This window comes from Eublepharis macularius, chromosome 1 (genome assembly GCF_028583425.1).
Source record: "Eublepharis macularius isolate TG4126 chromosome 1, MPM_Emac_v1.0, whole genome shotgun sequence".
Classification (NCBI taxonomy): Eukaryota; Metazoa; Chordata; class Lepidosauria; order Squamata; family Eublepharidae; genus Eublepharis; species Eublepharis macularius.
Genome location: NC_072790.1, coordinates 73,770,483 through 73,792,372, shown reverse-complemented (window position 1 = coordinate 73,792,372; position 21,890 = coordinate 73,770,483). Strand labels below are relative to the sequence as shown.

General features: G+C 39.0%; 1 protein-coding gene across 2 annotated transcripts in view; it reads right to left on the bottom strand.

The window, feature by feature from the left end:
* Window positions 1–21,890, bottom strand: part of KCNQ5 (potassium voltage-gated channel subfamily Q member 5) — a 449,493-nt gene that overhangs the window by 15,407 nt on the left and 412,196 nt on the right. The window contains exons 9-11 of one of the 2 annotated variants that reach the window (XM_054975407.1): window positions 16,944–17,000; window positions 9,334–9,554; window positions 361–469 (exon numbers count right to left, since the gene is read on the bottom strand). In XM_054975407.1, the coding sequence (XP_054831382.1) occupies window positions 361–469; window positions 9,334–9,554; window positions 16,944–17,000 (387 nt within the window). The remainder of the gene's footprint in view (window positions 1–360; window positions 470–9,333; window positions 9,555–16,943; window positions 17,001–21,890) is intronic. The other variant, XM_054975414.1, reaches the window with a different exon arrangement.

The window sequence follows — 21,890 nt, the reverse complement described above, 5'->3', positions numbered from 1 at the left end:
GTTGGGGGATAAAAGGAGGAGAAAAGAATTATGTAAGCCACCTTGGGTTCCCATTAGGGAGAAAGATAGGATATAAATAAAGTAAATGAAATATTATGAGACTTAATTATGTTTGCTTTCAGTTAAAGGCATCAAATGTTTGTGTTTTTTTCAAAGCCTGGTATTCTACTAATTTGAGTACTATGTATACTCCTTGTATTACAGAATATACTAATGGATGACTCCACCATCTTTTGAAGGGCAAGAAGATCCAGGTTCAGTCCTGTCTTTCAATTTGTGATATAATAAAGCTGCCTTTGGGCAAGTCATCTGCCTAGAAAGTTTCAAAAGTTTCTTCTTACTAGCGTATTTTTCACTTACCTGATTGCTCGGATAACTGTTTTAAGTGCTGGGGTGAGATCTTCTATGGATACATCACACTGGCATCCTCTTTCATCATAGATCTCATCTGTACCAATGCTGGCATCAGCTGCAAGAGATAAACATCAAATAATGGCATACGTACTGATATAAAATCCAAATGCATATTCTAAGGTTAATTCTTCAATGTAATTGTTTGATAAAGTCCAAATTAAATCAGAGATTTAAATCAGAGATTTTATTTGGAACACTAAAGCATGGAAAGGTTTCAGTGGTAGTTGTGTGTTGTTACACACAGTTTCTCTTTGAATTCAATGCTTTTAAGTCATTTTCTGGAATAAACCTCACTATATTTAGGAATGGGGAATTGGTACTGTGCTTAATGTTCTTATATGAATATTAGACGATTTAAATAAATCTACAGTAGTTGACTGTATCTTAGAACAATCTGCACTAAAAGAGAGACACTGGTAAGAACAGGGATTATATGCTTCTCTATTGACTACTGGCAGGCATGCGCCTACTAGAGAGTTTCCACATTGCTAAACATGCCATATAAATTAGTTATGCTTTGCTTCAAAAAGATTTCATCTCTGTGCTTGGCTTTATGCTTGTTTTTTCAAATTTTCTGTCTCCATATCCTATTGTATCTCTTTTACTGAATCTCCTAACAGTTGTTCATTATTGTACTTTGCTCGATGAATGTCTTAGTTGTCAGTTATATTGTATTTTCACTCATACTGGGTATAATCTGCCTTGAACCTTAGTGAGAAAGCAGACTATTGTTGATGATTGATGATGATTGATTGATGATGATGAAAAATAGAAAAGAGTCCAGTAGCACCTTTAAGACTAACCAACTTTACTGTAGCATAAGCTTTCGAGAACCACAGTTCTCTTCGTCAGATGCACAGAGAACAGTGGTTCTCGAAAGCTTATGCTACAGTAAAGTTGGTTAGTCTTAAAGGTGCTACTGGACTCTTTTCTATTTTGCTACTGCAGACTAACACGGCTAACTCCTCTGGATGACGATGAAGCCAGTATCTTAGAACATGGGTTGCTGCTAAACAACTAACTGTGCTGTTGGGGGAGGAGTAGATGAACAATTTCAAACAGGCGGAGTCCTTCCTCTGCTTAACATATTTTCTACCCAGTTTTTTCCCTAACTGGGCTAAAAACCCAGAAATTACCTCAGAAGTACATAGAATTCAGCAACCATTGGGGCATATATCCTTTTCTTTTTTTGGTGGTTCTGTATAGCCTGGTTGAACAATGGAACAGTGTGGGGCATAAGCATATGCAGTGAAGGGGCAGAGTGGAACCAAGGATCATCATCCTGAATTTGTAGAAACTGACACCCTGAGATCAGGAATGGGGCAGAAACCTCCATCCTTCTTGGGAACGATGAAGTACCACGAGTAGACCCTTTGGGAGTGAAATATGGGTTCTTTTGCCTCTTTTTACAAAAGCGAGTCCACCTCCTAAAGGAGAATGGGGGTAGTGGAAATAGACCAAAATACTCTGGATGGGGGAAGAAAAGTGAACTTAATTGCAAATCCCAGCCTTACAATGGCCAAGATTCAGTGGTTGGATATTATCACTCCCCAGGCTGGCATATGTTGATGCAGCGGGATAGCGATGGATGGAGAGAAGAAACACATACCCTTAAAACCTCCGTCTGGAGCCAGAGGAACCCTTTGTCTGGTTAGATGAAAACTATGACTTGTTTAGATGAAAATTTACATATTGAAGAAAAAAGCTTTTTAAAAATAAGGACAAGATGATGAAGATTTGCTGAAGCCCATGTGCTTGGTGGTTTGGCTCTATAGATTCTGTTTCTGTTTAAAAGAAGACTTTTGTAAGGCCCATGGAACTGCAGTTGATTTGAGCTTTTGCACCTGTTTTAACGTCTCGTCTGTTCTGCGCTAAATAGATGCTCCCCTTTGAAGGGTAAACCTTCAAGTCTGTCTCAAGTCTCTGGTTGGAGTGAGATCAAGCGCAGCCTAGCATGATGTTTAATTATCACTGCTGCAGTCATTGTCTTTGCTCGACAGATAGCTCCATGTTGGATGTGAAAAGTTGCTGACATGTGAGACCCAGTGCTTCATCTCTAAAAATGAAGGCAGTAAATGAATGACAAGACCTTCTCTGTAATATATAGTTATATTGAGTCATACAAACTAAGTAGTTGGATTTTTTTAGACAAAGGGCTACACAAGATTAGTCTTATGTCCCATTCCATTCACTTTACAGCCTCTGCTAATTTTGCTGTGGGAGTCAAGTCTGAAGTGTGTTTTCCTTTACCTAAAGATGCCTCCATAGCAGTTGACAGTACAAACAGTACAATCTTCTTCAATGTTGGAGGTGCAGATACTGGTTTGAGCCAGGCTTTAATGAGTTTTAGTAAAACAGGAAGGACCTTTGACTTCCATGGACTTAACTCTGCTAAGGATTGCACTGTTCTAGAATTGTTAGTCTTCCATCTTCTTTATGCAGTGGCATTACACTAACCTGTGTTATCTTATTCATAAAATATTTATTTCACCCTTCAATTTAATGAGAAGTTGAATGACAGCCAAACATTTTAATTAGTTTAAATTAACTATGTAATTACTCTGGTTTATCACTTTACATGTAGCTCCCTGAAGCTCATCACAGTAATAATTAAAATCACAATGAAGGTCATAAATAATAATATACTTTCCAAGTTTTTCAAACTTCTATTTCTGATTAGTGTCCCCCTGGTTCTGTATATTCCTTAACATTTTCTATACAAATACTTTAAATAGTTTATACTATCTCATAATATATCTCTAAGCTATCCTAGCTCTGTTTCTGTTCATTTATTTTGGTGTAAATCATGAATATCTACTGATATCAGTGGAAATTACATTAGTACAAAATCAACACAAGAAGCGTATGTAGTTCCTTGACATCAGCATACATATTTCATTATAAATAATGACATCATTGAGGGATATAAATTCCACAGCCTTGCACATTAATTAAACTGTCGCTTTAAAATGTTGTGGAAATTTGCGTGAGATGAAAATCATTATCTGCATTTTCCATGTCATTCATGGTCAGATGTATTTATGGGAATACATTGGAAAATTTTTGTAAACTTAAACTAACATCAAATTGAAGTACTTCTCTCATTAAATCATTCCCTTTCTGTTTAAAATCTCCATAGCTACTATGATTATCCTTGCATTGTGCTAGGGAGTTAATACCTGATGTCAATGATACTGCTGTGGAAAAACTATAAACTTTATTTGATTTATATGGAAAACTTTATAGCACCTAGGGAACTTTTTATTTTTTATTTTGTTTTCAAAAATTTTATTTATTTGTGCAAAGCAAAAAAAGATGGAATCAGAAACAAAAACAAAAAATATGCTGGCAAATCTAAGCTTCTATAAAGTATCTCCAAATATCTAAAAATAAGACCATATGCAACTGTCGTTTACATGAGATATGTTCAAGTGTTGATAAGTTTATAAAGTCCTCCCAGTGAGTTACAGGAAGTTGGCTTTTGTCTTTCCAATGTTGTAGTATAAGTCTTTTAGTGACTGTAAGGGCACAGAGGGTCCATTTCTGTTGACTATCCGTTAAGTTCCATGAGACAGGCAAGTAGTTTAGAAGTATATAAACATCCTCAAAAATAAATGAGTAGTCTACTATAATATTAATATTAGTAATTGATGAATTCCTTCCTAAAGGACTGAATAAATGGACATTTCTAAAGCATATGCTCAAAAGACGTATATTGTAAGTTGCAATATACCCTAAACATATTTTTTTGTTGAGTAAGACACAGCTTAAGATCCACAGAAGCAACAGGCATAAGGCTTAAAGCTGTGTCCCATTGCTTTGGCAGAATTGGGTGATCTATGGAACGTTTAATAAGGGTTGAGAAGCAATTGCTCTGTAGGATTCAGTAATTTTCCTGCTTAACATGCAGTTTATGACTCAATGACATTTTCAACTGAATTTTACATATTATGCTTGCATTCATGTTATAATTTCCACTGCTGTATTTCTGCACATAATAATAGCAGTCCAAGCTATTATTGTAAAACAATAATTGTAAGGAGAATGATGAATTAAGTTTGAATTAGTAAATGTGGCATGAATTTATTTTTAGTAATATTTTCTGTGACTTATTTGTCAAGAGTAGAGCTAGGACCATAGCTTTCATTATTTCACTACAGTGCTGTTTGTTCACAATTAGCAACACCTAAGGTATGTGCATACTCAGCAGAAACAGAAACTCTTTGCTTGTTTTGTGAAAACAGCCAGATGCCGGTAATAATAGATCATTGATCAGCTTCTAAAACCTCACTTCTGTCTAGGTTCTGCTGACATGCTGAAAGGATGATCACAGCATCAGTCTCAATAAATGTAACTGAGAGCAAAAACCATAGTATATGCTAGATGGATATTTTTGGATTGTCATTTCTCTATGAAAATGGTTCAACAAATTAAACCTCTTTTATTGATATCTGGGGCAACATGGTTGATCCCACCTCCAAGGTTGTTCCAATTTCACTCTTGGAAATGTATAAAAAAATTGTGACGTATATGGTCATATTTGGCCTTTTGTCTATCAATTAAAGAGCCCAAAGACATACTTGGCTATTGCAGTGCCACTTCCAGTTTCTACATATAACTTGAAGCTAATGGCATATATGAAGTGTTCTAGATCTTCCCATTCAGACAAAGCACGTCTAACAAGAAACCTTCCATATATACTCTTGTGGGAGGGGAGGGGAGTGGCTGCTGCCACTGCCACCTCCTCCTAGTGGCTGCTGCTCAACTACCTTTCTTCCCTGGCAGAGGCAGTGACAAGGAAACCAAGGAGAAGGTTCCTGTTCTTGTTGAATGCCTGCTTGGGTTCCTTCTCTTCTCCTTTCCTCTTGGCAGTGGTTATTGCTGCCATCCACCTACCCCATCTTCTCTCACTACCCCATCACAGTCTCTCTCTTTTCCTCTCTCCTGGACACTACCATTCCACCACCACTGGTGGCAGCATTCACCCCTGCCTGCTTTAGTAATGTTTATCAGCATTGCTCCACAACCCCAGATACGGCACCCAAGCTGCATCATAAGATCTTGGGGTAATTGCAGAGAGTATTCTTGCATTTAGGGGAATTTTAACCTCCCTTCTATTAAAAAAAATTGGGTGGTTTCTGCAACCTTGGTGTCCCCTTAGACCTGTAGGAAAGCTTCTTGTATCTAGCCCCCTTACATGGGTTTTTTGATTCACAGTTTGGGAACCAGGTTCAGAATTAGATATAATGATTCATTAATAGTATTTTGACATAATGATAGGGCTGGACCTGTCCGCAAATCCCCAGAGTGTGGCCAGGCCTGTTGTGACATCTAATGTTAGTGGGCTTTCATATGTGACTTATTCCATAGCTCCTTCTCAGGTCTCTCACCCTACTGTCTTGCTAACTTCCCCCATTTTTCCTCAGGGCTCTGAAGAAGGCAGCCTTTCCCATGTGTTCCCATGAATCCATTCCAGCACATAGTCCAGTCCCTCTCTCCTTCCCGAATCCCTACTGCATTCTAATGCATAGGTGGGCAGAAGAAAACTCTACATTCCAGCTGCATCATTGGATATGTGTGGTTTTGACACAGCCATGCCTGTATGGGAAGATAATAGCCACTTGCAACAAAAGGAGGATGAAACTGCCCTCTGCTTGTACATTGCCTCTTCATTCCATTATCCAAGTTTCCTGGAACATAATCATTAGGGAATGCATGGTAGTGGGGTAGGGTTGCAAGACAAGGGCAGGCAATTCCTGCGAGCTTCTGGAGTGGGGTAAGGGTGTGTGTGGCATCACATGATGCCACATGTCACTTCTAGTCACAAAATTGCTAGTTCGAGGGACTATTAGAACATAGTAGCAACACATGACATCACTTCTAGTTACGCAACTGGAAGTGACATTGTGGCATTGTTGCAACGCCACTTCTTCCACAAGTTCTCCTGCTGCTACTCCAAGCAGCAACAGGCAGCAGAGGTGGGAGAGGCCGGAGGTCTCCCACCTGGTACCCCTATGGTGGCGGGACTGTTTGATGAAATGGCAAGATATAAGGGTCAAAAAAGAAAACTGTCAAGTTCCCAAGGCTTCTCTCTCCCTGTGTTGTGCCCACGTCAGCTTTTATAAGGTATGCTGTTTCTAATGAACTCATGTTTATGATTAGTGCTTGTCGCTACCCTATCTCAGTGCGCTTAACTTTGGATATGTGAGCTGCATCCTTAGCATGGTTCATACAGATTTCTTATTAAGTTATTCGGGAGCATCAGTTGCTATTTAAACTCTGACGTCCCTTGGCAAAAAGTGAGAGGTAACTTCATGAAATGGATTCTCCTACTTTATTAAAAATAAAATCCTTCCATTCTGATTGGTGATATTCAGAATTGTGAGGTTTGTTAAAAGCATATGAACAACAATTATATGGTTAAAATACTGATTACAATATTAATAGGAACTTATGTTTCAAAATTAAATAAATGAATGGAATTATCCTTAACATTTTTAAAGAGAAAAAAAATACAAATTTTCTGTGAAACACTTTGCTTTCAATTCTTATTTCTCAATAGTTTCTTACAAGGCACTTTGTACTTGGGCATAGATGATAAGTTTGGACAATGCCAGCCACTCTGGTTCCAGTTACCTGTATTCCACATTGATGGTTAACAATGGTACAAAAAGCAGAAAGTCAGCTGTAACTTTTCAGGCATGGAAATGCAGTGATGTTAAAAGTTTATGGCCTGTCTTTTTATTTTTCATGCCACTTTAAAAGGCATTGGACTCTAGTCATTAAAAAGCTATGAACCCTTCACCTGATAAACAGGCATCTGTCATCATGAATGTAGTTCTAGTAGACTATGCTCATCTACTAAGGAATATAAAGACAATACTGTAGAAGAAAACTGATCATTTAAGCAACTAAATAAGCACCTATCCTTCAGCAAGTCAGTCCAAATTGGGACAAGATGTTTGTGTACTGAAAAGCTATTTTATAATGCATAAATTATACAGAAGTACTGAGGAGGAGGTAAATGGAAGGTATCACTACATACTTTCCATTTTTTTTAATACATTGCTTTCCCTGTGGATGGGAAAAGTACTCTGAAGGCAGTAGAAGAGCAGAGGTCATGTGAGCTCAGAAAATGAAGGATAGAAATGAAGTGTGCCCTTGTAGAGCTCTTTAATTAATCAAATGAAATGTGTGTGTAATTTCTCATGAAGAAACACTTCATAAGTTGCACCTTGCCTTTGCAATGTGCTGAATACTAATTATCTATCTCCTACAAATGACTGGAAGGATTTAAATGGTTGAATACAGATTAAATAGATTCATGTGTAAGTAGTTTAGAGTACTATTGTCTGAATTAATGGAACCTGCCTCATACTTTGGTAGTATTGGACAAAATTTAGAGGGCTTTCTATAAGCAGGTAAATTGTTGAAACAATCCAGGATGGTCTAAAGAAATGGGAGTTTCCCAGGAGGACAACGAGGAAATAATATTTTTGATCATAAGGAATTCTTACTGTCATTAAGCTGAGAATGCACTCGTCCCAGAGTTCCCACCTTTTATTTTTTTACTGCTCCTTTTTACTGCATGTCATGCATTTCTAACATGCAAAAATTTAGTAGCTGAAGCTTTTATAGTATAGAGATAAGCTTCACCTGCTAAATTTTGGCATGTTAATGTGCTACTAAATATGAATAAGCCTGGTTCTTTTAAAGCACAAAGTTCTTCCTCTTGAACTACAGTTATAACTCCAATGCATATTGATACTAAGTGAATTCTTTCTGATCTCCATATATATTACTGCTGTCATTTTGCAGTTTGGAAAGAGTATGGAGCCTTGCTTGGATAGCACTTTATTGAATGAGCTTTTACCAGTTCTGACGCTAAGAGTTTGTGCTACTCAATGAAACGTATGATTGCAACCTTTCTCCTCCTACTCCTACCACTGTGCCCAACAGCTGCCTGATACACAGAAATCTGATAAACTTTTCCCCATTCTTTATGTTCTTTTGCAAAAAAAGTTTTCCCTGCTGAATTTGTGTCAGAAATGTCAGTCTGTTGCTAAAGGCAAGCAGCAGGCTAGAAATAGGTGACAATCCTAATCAGGCAATATTGATTTGGAGATGGAGAGTGTTATCAAGTCAAAGCCATAGAATTTTCAAGGCAAGAACCTTTCAGAGGTGGTTTGCCATTGCCTGACTCTGCGCTAAAACCCTGACCTTGCTTGGTGGTCTCCTCTCCAAGTATTAATCAGGATTAACCTTGCTTAGCTTCTAAGATCTGATGAGATCAGGCTAGCCTGGGCTATCTAAATCAGGACAATATTGATTTACTATATTGAATAATATTTGCATGTATATTTGCATGATGTGTATAATTAGTAGCTTAATGCTGTCTAGTGCAATTATTGTACATGTGTGTGAGGGCTTTGCTCACAGATGGGGTTATTTTAAGCTCCACTCTATTAGCTCCATTCTATTAGGAGCTCTCTGACCACCCTCTCAGCTCGGGGGCGGGGAGGGGGCTGCTGGAGCAGTGTTCAATGAGGGAAAAGGGCTATTGCAAAAAGAAAAATCTTGCCCCCCTCGCCCCCTTGCTCACAAGGAGAAGTTGCTGCTTGTGCACAGAACACATGTCTCAGTACCACCCACTCATTTTCAGTGGTACACTAGATCTCAGGAAAGAGTCTCTGATAATGTCCTGCATATGTGAAGGCAAAGGTGTATACATCCGTACCTTAAAAATTAGCAAAGGAAGCAGGCCTGATTTCAGCAGGAACATTAACATTCCAGCACAGTATTTCTTAAATATGTATGTTTCTTCACATAATATATATTGATGAATATCTGCTTTGTTTATGGTGGTTACAAAATGAATGATAACCACAATGAAAAAAATATATTTTTAAACGGCCTTACTCTCTGGCATTGGCTTTGGTTGTGAACTCTTCAAACGTAGGGAAGGCCTGAAGCGAGTTCTGTCATTGAAACTCCAGCTCTTCTGCACTTTTGTTGGACTACCCTCTGCAGTAATGTCCGTACTTGGAGATCTCCGGTCTCCAACTGAAGGTTGTCTATTCTTGATACTCTGTCCTCGTGGGCTAGCCATCCGCACACGTTCTTTAAAGCTTAGCTTTTGACTGTAAAAGGAAAACATGTATTTAACTTCATTCCAACCTGCTGTGATTTTTGTATTATGCCGACTAAGTGTATATAGATACCCTGACTGACAGATCAATGTGCAATCAGATATGCACTGTGTATTGTCTGGTATTCTTTCATTAAAATGTATGTCAAAATACTCTAAGCAGCACTAATCATCTATGCTGGAATAAATCCCTGAATCAGGTGATGTGCCCAAATCCCAAGGTGTGTACATGGATGTCTCTGTGCATACTCCAGACTTAGCAAGGGACTCTGAAGAAAGAAAATCCATAGCTATCCTCCCCATGGAATCAGCTGTCATAGGAAGATGTGATTTGGATAACCCTCTACATTGAAATTTGCCCTTTAAGGAATCATACATGCATTTTTCTCACATAAGAGACAATGGGTCACATGTGGTTCCTATTGCCTCTATCAGCTGCTGAGAAAAACTTTTTGTTACATCCTGTATTATAATAAAAGTGAAACAAAATGCAGTTAAACATTACCAAAGTAAAGCTTAGATTTTAATAGATTGTTATAACTTTATGTTTTCAGGTTGCACAGTATCGGTCAATGTATGTCTAATAATCTATATAGGGAGAATATTTTTAAAATGCTGTTGTTTTTGCATGCTTTTTGTTAGAGTTAACCAGGCAAGATTAATGTTGTAATTCATGCATTTCCCAAGACATGACATCTTTAAACAATCCACAAACAGTATTAGCAAACAGTAGCTGTCAGATTTCTTGTTACTTACAACACTTATTTGGACAAGACAAAAAAATTAAAGAAATCAAAAGAAACTTTAAACAATTAATAAAATATCCAATAAATATTGTCAGTGAAATGAGTAGTTCACAGAAATGTGACTTTACATTGGGTGATGGTCTGGTACTGATCAGCTGCAGAACCCACAAATGATTGGGATTGAAAACCTAGTTTGTTATTGCTTGGTTGATCACAGATACCATGGAACTTAACATTTCAGGTATAACTTAAAAACATCAAAGATGCAGTCTGTCTGTGGATGATCTTTCACTTCTAAAGATAGGCTATTTAGGAATTCATAAATTACAGAGTACTTAATGGACCTTTGTTAATATTTTCAGGCTTTCTGTAATTATGAATTCACTAAGAAAAGTTATACATTCGAATATTAACAGTATTCACAATCACTATTTTATGGATGTGATAGAAATGAAAATTATATGTTTGAATGTTTGTGGTAAGGAAGCAGGGAATTATGCTGAGGTTTGTAGATTAAACTTTTGTCATTGCACTGGAAAGATTTCACTGCATGGGTTGAAGGTTATATATTGCTTGTGTTACAAATATCTGATATTTGACCTGATGTTACTGGTTCCTGTGCTGGAGAGAGAGTGCTTTTGCAGAAGCAAATCCTTTGGGACCATTAAGTTGCACGTGACAAAGATTATCTGCCTGTTGCTATAGCTGCTAATCAAGTTGAGGCCTTGTTTGTTCCACTTCTGTCATGGTTCTTCTATCTTAGTGCAGCATGACAATAAGAAACATTTAAAATGGAAATGTATTCTACAATTATAAAAAAAAACTTAAAATGTACTGTTCCGTGCCTAACTGCCTAACCAGCTGCAATCTAAAAAGGAAATGTTTCTCTATATGATTATATGAAGTGGAATGAAAAAATGGGACACTGTGGTTATGAAATTTCTTGATTATCAGAAGACATTTATACATGCAGCCTAGTACATCTTATTTGAATACAAGCATAGCTCAGGCAGGGTACAGGATACCATATGCAGTAAATCAAGCACATGCTGAACAGCTTCCAAGGTTCATGTTAATTACTATGGCAATCCAATCAAAATATCAGAGTAATTGTATAAATATGTGTTTTTAAGGTATAAGTACAGAAAGTACCTGTTTTTTCAATATCCTTAATAATCTTCCTTAATCATAAAAAGTATGCATTTGTGCATGAATGTCATTAAATGCTTGTTTAGCAATCATTATCCCACATATAGGACATTTATTCAAATTATACCCGCCAGAGAATTAAACTAGTGCTGTATCCTATCAGCCTTTCTACTAGTGAAAAGGGGAAGTGAGTGCCTCTTTTGACCAATGAAAATGCTGTGCCAGAGATTGTGGGAACTGTGTGGACAACAGCCATGTAGGGCAGCAGCTACACTGAGGAGGTGAATCAGAAGAAATCAAATAGAAAACCGCTGCTGGTGGAGTGAAGGCTATGGAGCAACTTCACTGCCTTCCCACTCCTACGGCAGCCCAAATAGTACCCTGATTTTTTCTCCTGTGGGTCAAGGCACCCGTAGAAATAGCATGGGGGCAAAACGGGAATGTGTATCAGGATGAGGAAATCACCGCTCTCTCCTTCACAAATGGAAGTATTGCTTTGTCAATATAACTGTTGTTATGTATTGTCGAAGGCTTTCACGGCCGGAGAACGATGGTTGTTGGGGGTTTTCCGGGCTGTATTGCCGTGGTCTTGGCATTGTAGTTCCTGACACTGAGAGATCTCTGTCTTTTGGTGCTACACCTCTGAAGATGCCAGCCACAGCTGCTGGCGAAACGTCAGGAACTACAATGCCAAGACCACGGCAATACAGCCCGGAAAACCCCCAACAACCATAACTGTTGTTACTCTGGTGAAACAGCCATCTAAGATCCTACAATTTTTATAAAGCAAATCCTAAAATATGTTTTATAGTAATGTTTACATTTTTAGTATTTTATTTGCTTTTCAGTAATGTTTACTGATTATGTAATTCAGAAAGTAATTTATGATATTCATTGATTGGCAGACATTCCATGCAATGATTTCGACCCATTTTTGCTCAAACTCCATATTTAACTATGATAATGGGAACTAACAATGGCTGAATTCACACTTACTGGCATAGCGCTAAACAGTTAGAATGATAGCATCTTCCTGGTGCTTTTTCTGACGTCATCGCGCCATGAGAGTGGCATCGTGGCGCAATGATGTCATAAAATATGCCAGGAAGATGCTATCATTCCAACTGTTTAGTGCTATGCTGGTAAGTGTGGATTTGGCCAATCTCTATTCATAGTGCTGTATTTAATTGGAAATGTGGCATTTGATAAAAAGCCTCAACCCTGCTGAACAAAAGTTGGAATCCTCAGAAGTTGGTATACATTCACCATATATATTCCAAGAATTATCTGATGGGATTAACAATCAGCTTGCGTTAGAAGTTACTATATGATTGTGTATGATTTGCATAACTCAAATACAAGTATAAGTTTTCCCCACAAATGGAGTTTGCTTTGCCCAGAAGTAAAAACATTTAACAATGAGAAATAATCTTTTGGGGAATCTAGGCCGTCGTCACACGGCCATAAATTTAGCGCCAAACTAGCGCCATCTCCCGCTGAATTCTCACATTCCGGCTCTCTTGTGATTTCGCCATTCTCCCCAATTCACGTTTTGTGACTCTTTATGTCGTCTTTATCCACTTCCATGTGAATGCCCTGGATCGACTATGAACGCTGTGCAACACCAAAACGCTCACTCTCCCTGATCATCTGTCTCACTTAACACTGATTCTCGTGCCCTACACTCCCACAAGCCCCAGTGCAACCCGCAATTAAGCCTCAAAGAAATTTTTTTAAAAAAATGTCAGCCTTATAGCGCTATAACGCTATAGCGCTATTCTGCTATGGGTGGGAAACCTCTGCTACCTATCACAGTTGGCTTTTTGGTTGGCCCAGCGCAACATTATAATAGAATAGTGATATAATGCAAATATGCGAAAAAAAATTTTAATAAAGGGGGCGGGATTTTTAGGGCCCCGTTTCCGGAGGCACTTTGACTGACCGTCGAATTGCGCTTTTCCCTTTTAATGTGACTGACTGGAAGCACAAGCAGTCGTCAAAAGATGGGAGAATCTGTTCTAATAACAATAACAGAAGAAACGATTTCTAGTGCAAAACTGACGAAATAAGGGCCCGTGTGACGACGACCCTATTTGCTTCTTGTATTAATTACATTTCATTCAGGTCAGACAAGCTATATGGGTTATAGGACAGATAAGCTATACAGACTATAACAAGTTATAGTTTTTACTATCTTAATATATATGAGTTATATTTTTCATTAACCCAATAGATGCAAACCAAAAGAACAGAATTGTGCAAAATATTCCTGCTAAATATGCAGCCATATTTACAAATAAAAGCAACAATTTCATTTACTGATATAACTATTGTTTAATTTTAATTAGAGAAGGCTGAATTTTGATTCAAGGTATATAGAGCAAGGGTTTAGTACTGGAAAAACAGCTGACAGTGAGAGTTTTCTACAGATTATTTCATTGTGTCAAAATAAATGGTGTATAAACCAAGCTGTTAATAATGTTGAAGCTCCCCAGGAGATACAGGAGGAAGTGGTAGGCAAACACACAGGGAAGCCAGAGTTGCTGACCACCTTTCTCCATTTGCACTCTGCTTACATCTGCTTATTTTATCTCTCCTTATTGACTAATTGCCCTGATCTTCTGTGTCTGAATCCCTAGGGACAACTAACTATGCAAAAGCAGCCAGTGGCTCCTGCTTCTCTGAATGCTTGCTTACAATTCCCTCCAGCATTCTCTGCCTGTTTGTGACAGAGCTCCAGAATGTTCAGCAGTCAGAGCCTGACTAACACATGGCTACATTTGACATATGACTAGGTTTAAATTGTCTCAAACCACTGATCTATGGATTCTTTCTAGACTGAGATGTGTACAAAGGGGTGCCACAAGGAACAAGAGCATCACATCAAAGACCTAGTGCACAGTACTCTTTCCTAAATCAAAGTGTATATTTACCTCTGAATGGATGGTGAGCACAAAATTCAGCTTTGGTGTGCTCTTAAATATGCAACTGCTTGCCACAGTTGAATTCTAACTCTCTCAGGTAGCCATTTTTGCTGGGACTAAGGAAAGAGGAAATGTTATTACAATGGCTAGGCAAATATAAGACACGATTCTGTCTCAGCAAAATGGACAGTGGGTTGCCACCAGCTCCAGGTTGAAAAATTCCTACAGATATGGGGGTTGAACCTGTGGAGAGCAGGTTTGGAGGAGGGGAGGGACCTCAGGATACGCCACATAGTCCACCAAAGCAGCCGTTTTCTCCATGGGAAGTAATCTCTGTCATCAGGAGATCAGTAGTAATTCCAGGATATCTCCAGGCCCAAGCAGAAGGTTGCCAAAGCTAAACTGGGAAGGGATTGAAGCAGGCTGTCGTAGGCAGTTATGCAAGCAGAGGCAATGTTGACAATCAAAGTCAATAAAGGTGGAAGCCTATAATTTAGTGTATGGGATGTGGGAGCTGAACCAAAAATACTCAGCTCCAGATCTCACCACTGCCATGGCCTTACGTCCAGAGTACATGCTTCATTTATTAAAAGGATGTCATTGAAAGCAGCTAGGATATGTTGCTCACTTGCTATCCAAGGTAAGCCCTAACAGAAGGGCATCTGTATCACCTGCCTATTGCTCGGGCAACAGATCATTTAGCAGGTGGTGGCAGGCACTTGCTCTCAGACTTGCCCTCTCTATACCAAGCTAGAACCAGTGTACAGGGTATGATTTAGAATGTTTAAATGCCAGTTTTTTTCTGAGTTCTGTGCAAGCATAAATCCAACAAAATTTCTAACACAGTATGTAAAATAATATAAAGGAGTATTACTTAGAGTGCCTAGTTATAGCCCTCTGGCTAATGGAAGTAAATACACAGATTCTAGGCGAGATATGTTGATATAAACATTCATTCAGATTACAATTCATACAATGAATGAGAAAAGCAAAACTATCTAATATGCATCACATTCCATGCTTTAAGCTTGGAAAATAGACTGAAGTATTCTTCTTTGTACAGAATAATACATCCAATTTATGCACTTGCTATATCAGCAAAAGAACTACTTAGGAGTTCATTAAAATATTTGCTAAATGTGAGCAGCTAAATAACTCAAGATTTTAAGCTAATTGAGAAGGATTTCAAAGAGGGTATTTATCTGCCGTCTACGTCTGGCTGCTTCTTAAAATTTTGGTTGAAGTCAAGAGAATTGGAGTGAGCTCAAAATAACTTTTCCCTTCTAAGAGTGCATCTGTTTCTTATTTTTCATAAGTTCTATATTATAGGTATATGTATGCGTTTAGATTATGTATTTTTCTGACTTTTCCTATATCTCTTAGATGCACTAGATGTCACTGTGGAACCATTTTAGGGCTAAAAAGAAAAATTGCCCCTGCCTATTAATTTCACAGTATCATAACCAACATTTATGAAATATGAAGTGGACAATATAAGTAGCCTTAGACCTGATTCACACATTGAAAATTGTGTGTGTGTGTGTGTGTGTGTGTGTGTGTGTGTGTGAGAGAGAGAGAGAGAGAGAGAGAGAGAGAGAGAGACTACAATTGGATGATGAAAACTGCTGTCACCAAATGGGGACCTGATTCATATCAGTGGTTTGCTATGTGGAGCATCCACCACAAAACTATTTTTCAGGTATAGTATGTGACCCTCATTACATTTCAGGATGGAATCCGCAAAGTATTTATCATATTCAGAAGGTATTCCAAAGGAGTATTGCTGAGCAACTTTTGTCCTTAACCATTGCATTCTTACCATTTTTTACCCACACTAAGCAATTTGCCTATGTTAAGGTTGTAAAGCATTGGAATGTCCTACATTATTTTAAAGTTTTTTTAAAAAAAAACTTAAAAGAGCATTTTGTTTTGTTTTGTTATTAAACACTCAGATAAATCAATGCAAATAGTTTTGTGGAGAATGACAAAGTGGTCAATATATTTCAGCTGGAGCAAACTATTGCTTTAGAAATACACTGGCCTACTACTACAGATTTCACAAACTGGGAATTCTTCATAAGAGCAACATTTTTATTATCATCTTTGTACGTAGTGTATGATTATTTTCTCTTAATTGTTTACAGCCAAACAACATAAATATAATTACTGCAACTATCTTCCTGAATTTAGGAAAACTTTATCATTGAGATCTATACCTGTTTCTTAGCTTAAGCATTTCAGGCAGAACAGTGCAACTAGTCTTAAACAAACCAAGCTGTGCTAGGACATTGCAGCTGTGCCATTGCATGGGTATTTTAGGTATTGACGCAAAAATCATAAGACGCCCCCCCCCCCCAATTTTGGTATAAAATTGCAGGCAGCAGGCAAAAAGGAAAATTAAAAGCACTTATGGCAGATGAGGGTGGGGGACCCAGCCCAAATCATGAAAGAGCCCTTTGAGGTTTCAAAACTGTAAAGCATTAAGAAGGGGAATAAACTCTTCATGCACCTGATGTTAGTTGGCATTCCCAAATATCATGTGATAGACCGGATGCTGGATACCTATGTTTCCGAGAGGTGTACATCCTGAAGAGCTTCTGTTTATTACTATAAAGCTTACTAGGAGTGAGGGGAAATAGAGGATCATATTATTAAGCATTATATGAGGAAAGGATTAGGTTTTTCATGTAAGCCAAGTCAGACCTCTACCAATTTTCTACAATGATTTACTTACAAACAACAAAAAGCCAATTGTTAAACTGAGGCTTGCTCTGACAAACAGAAGTCTGAATTGAGACTATGATAAACTTTATCTGGAAAAGCCATTCGAAACCCTGGCCTTTCCTTTAACATGTGTATTAGACAAAATCCCTACCAGGTGTAATGGGAACTTTTAAAGCACAAGATCAGGACCAGAAAGTTTTACAGCACTGGAAGAGGATGGTAAAAGCCTACCTTCCTAACAGAGCATAATTCATTTATCTATTGTAGATCTTGAGTTAAAAGCCCATGGCATAAAACTTATGTGAGATGTACGTTAAATGTGGTCTCTTGCTTTCCACAGACACAAGCTGGTTTTGTTCAGCATAACACTTATTTGGTTTCATTCTGAGCGCTCAATTAAATTTTCTACTTATGCTCACTGTGTGGCTATGGGTAAATCATAGTTCCTGGACTAACCCCACACGGTTGTTGTGAATACAAATGAGAAAATAACTGTGAAGCATTTACATACTGAAAGGCTCTATACAAAGGATAAATAATATTAAAAGTCCAGGGTACTGATTTTTTTTAAAAGTGTTTTAAAATGCTGAAATTGAATTTGAAATGTAAGCGGCAGCCACATTGGTGCTAAAGAATGACACATGATACAAATTAGGCAAGGTACTGCCTTTTATTGGACTTACTTTACTTTGTGAAACAAATATGGATGTTTTTACTCTAGACAAAACCCTTTATTTTGCAAAGGAAGAGATTTACATGGATGTGAAGTAAACGGGGTAACACTTACCTGTAACTATTGTTCATTGTGTTTCTCCTATGCAGCCACACATTGGGATTGTACATGCACAGGCCTGCTGCTCAGAGGAAGTTTTCACTAGCTCCTTTAATACTTCAACAGGGGCTGCTTCACCCCAAATATGCGAAAGCCCATTTTCCCGTTTAATGAACACGTGCTTTGAGAGAGAAGCAACCTTCTCCCCCAGTTCTTCTGAGATGTCACAACCTCAGGGTCACTCTAAACCTTACTATATTTATGAGTTTACCACAGAGCCAACCCGTGCTCCATGCAGTCACACAGCAGCTCTGGGGAATGTCTTCTATAAAAAAGAAGAGCCCATATTGGCTCAGAAAGCTATTGCTGGGAAGGGAAAGCTCATGCCACTCTCCCAAACGTTTTCCCCATGCAAAAACTGTGTGGAAACGAGTTTTCCCATTTCTGCTGCCACACTTTTATACCATAGCCCCACATCGAGCAGCAGAAATGGGAAAATACGCCTCCGCATAAACACTGTTTTTGCACGAGGGGCTGATTTTTATCAAATCATCCTCGCATGGGGGCCTGCACTTCCTTGTCATGCTACGAATGATGTCATTCTCAGTGTGACAAGGAAGTCCTCCAGAGCTCCCAGGCTTATTCCCTGCACTTCCCCTCCATCAGCCAGGTAAGTGGAGTAACGTTGCCAGCGTTCAGGTGGTGGCTGGAGATCTCCCGGAGTTACAACTGATCTCCAGGCGACAGAGATCAGTTCCCCTGGAGAAAATAGCAGCTTTGGAGGGTGGACTCTATGGCATTATACCATTCTGAGGCCCCTCCCCAAACCCCACCCTCTCCAGGATCCACCCCCCAAATCTCCAGGAATTTCTCTACCTGGACCTGGCAACCCTAGGGTGGAGGCTGGGAGCAGGGGGAATGGGACCTCTGTGGACATGAGGCAGGGCAGCACCAGTAATAAAGACCATTGAAGGATGATGGGAATAACCAGAGTGTACAAAATGAACATCCCTTCAAGGAACTGGTGAGAAAAGTGATGAGAGAACACTGATTTGCCCTTGATGTATACATGAAAGTCAGAAAGAGTTGCCAAATGAACCTTAAGTAAAGATGTGGCTAAGCCACAGACTTGACTTAAGTTCATATGAATAGTCTAGAATGAGTTCTAGGGCAGTCCTATGGATTCAGCCCCTTCCCAGTAATCCTCACAGTAAATCATACCCATTCAGAGGCATAAGACTTACAAGGGGAACATCTTTTGGCACGCAATAGTACATTTTTAATCTGCTGATAAATGCTACATTTGAGGATCAATGTGCCATGCTGGGAGGTGCAGCATCAGTGGATCATGATAAAGTATCACACACCTGTGAAGTAGGACTGATACCTCAGAGACAGTGATGCAATTCTGTCTGGATAGTCTGAGAAGTTTTAGGAACCAAATTTTTCTTGGCCAAAATACTGCTATTAGGATACAATGTGTTGTGCCTCTTGATCTGGCAAATAACTTTTGCTAGCAGAGGAATTGGTGGGAATGTGTAAAATAGACTCTGGGGTTGTCTGAGCAAGCTATGTGAATAGCATGAAGACTGACATGGTTGAGAATTGCCCAATTCCAGATGGCGGTGGCCTCTAGTCAAAGGATCAGGAAGGCAGTGCCATCCTGTTTGTTGTGTAAAACATCACTGTGGTGTTATCTGTTTGCACCTGCACTTCTTTGCCCTGGAGCATAGCTGCAAAAGATACAAGGGGATAACATATGGCTCTCAGTTCTAAAACTCAATGTACAGAGCTCTTTCAGGCAATAATCACCCATTTTGTATGGCTACCTCACCACAATGTGCACCCCAACCTTCCAGTGATGCATCAGTAGTATGTTGTTGAAGACCAAAAGGTACTCCTCTGAATAAATTATCATCACATGCCCCTCATACCAGTGATTTTACCACTTTGCATGGAATTGAAAACACATGATTTGGCGAGTGAATGGATACTTTAAATGACCTCACAAACGAATTTTGAAGACAGTATATATTTAGTTTAGCGAAAGGGACCACACTGTTGCAGATGCCGTTAAGCCTAGTAATCTTTGAATGTGCCAAATGGAATGAAAACGTTTCTTAGAAAAAGATATCATAGATTTGATTGTCTTCTGCCCACAGAGGAATCCAAAACTGCACCAATATAGGTTGCCATTTGACAGGGTACCATCTTTGGCTTTTTAATGCTAGTAACAAAACCCAGGGCTTTGCATGTCTTAGTCACAAATTCAGCATGTTCCAATAGTTGGTCTTTTGAAGATGCTAAGATAAGCGAATCATCCAGGTATGGAAAAATAGAGCATCCCATGGACATAAGGTGCGCAACCACAGATGCTACACATTTTGTAAACTGTCTCGGGGCAGGAGAGAGTCTAAAAGGTAATACCATATATTGAAATGCTGAACCCTTATATTTATGTATTCTTTATGAATGGCCACATGAAAATATGCATCCTGAAGGTCTAGAACTGCATCCTGAAGATCTAGAACTGCAAACTAATTACCAATTCAATAGTGAAACTGGTTGCCTAGGGATGTAGTGGATTCCCCCTCACTGGTAGTCTTCAACGAATTGCTGGATGAATACTTGTTGAGGATTCTTTAGGCTGTTCCTGCATTGGGCAGGAGGTTGTACTAGATCATCTGTAAGTCTCCATCCAACTCTTATTCTATAACTTCTAACAAGTTTGTGACAGCAGAAAGAATAACCATACAGAATATGGATACTCTAAGGAAGGAACTGAGATCTCTGAGATCAAATATCTGCCTGAGGCCACCATCTTTTGGGGGAACTAAGAAAGACCTAGAAACCAAGTTTTTGACAGCAGAAAGAGTAACTATACTGAATCTGGATACTCTAAGGAAGGAATTGAGATCTCTGAGATCTAATATCAGCCTGAAGCCACCTAGAAAATAACCCATATTGAGATCCCTCTTCTTGAACCCCTTGAATTGCACCTTTAGCAAGGAGGGAATGAATCTCATCTGCTAATTCAGGTACAATATTAGCAACAGCAGTGTTAGGTAATTGTCAATAAGGCCTTTCATTGAACTCCAGTGTGTAACTATGGCTAAGACCCAAGTGTCAGATGTTCTAGTCTACCACCTGACAGCCAAGTAGAAAGTCTGTCCAGATAGTTGGCATCTGAATTAGCAGGAAGCTGATGGAGTCAGAATTTCTTTGAAGACCTTTGTAAATCCTTGTGCTGCTGGGATGGATTAGTGGATTTAGACCTATATGAGACCTTCTTTCTGGGCTGCAAAGGAGGTGGAATGCTGAAGGAACACTGGTGAGATGAATAACCTTAGGACTGAAAATATCTCTGACGCCTGATGTATTACTGGTATGTAAACTGACAATGAGGGATGCATTCTGGCTTATAGGTGGGCTACTCAGATTAAGTAACACCAAGAGATTTTGCAGTTTGCTCCCCCCCCCTTCTGCAATAGCATTTTCATCAGTTTTGAAGGAGAACAGAGAAGTAACAACAACATTTGATTTATATATCACCCTTCAGGACAACATAAAGCCCACTCAGAGCAGTTTACAAAGTGTGTTATTATTATTCTCACAACAATAATCCTGTGAGGTTGATGGGGCCGAGAGAGCTCTGAAAGAGCTGTGACTGACCCAAGGTCACCCAGCTGCCTTCAAGTGGAAGAGTGGAGAATCAAATCCAGTTCTCCAGATTAGAATCCTGCCACGCTTAACCCTTACACCAAACTGACTCTCGAATGGCAGTTCCTCAAGCTTTGCTTTAGTCTCAGAAGGTAAAGCAGTGGATCGTAGTCATGAATGATGTCTAATCAGATCTGCGCCAGCCATACCATGTGCAGACGTGTTGACAGCATGTCTCCTGGCATTCATTTGTCATTTGGACAACTTAATGGCCTGAGACTGCAAAAGGTTCCCTATGGCCTTTCTGTCTTCTGGAAGATCAGCAACATAGGTGGATAATTTCTCCCACAGGT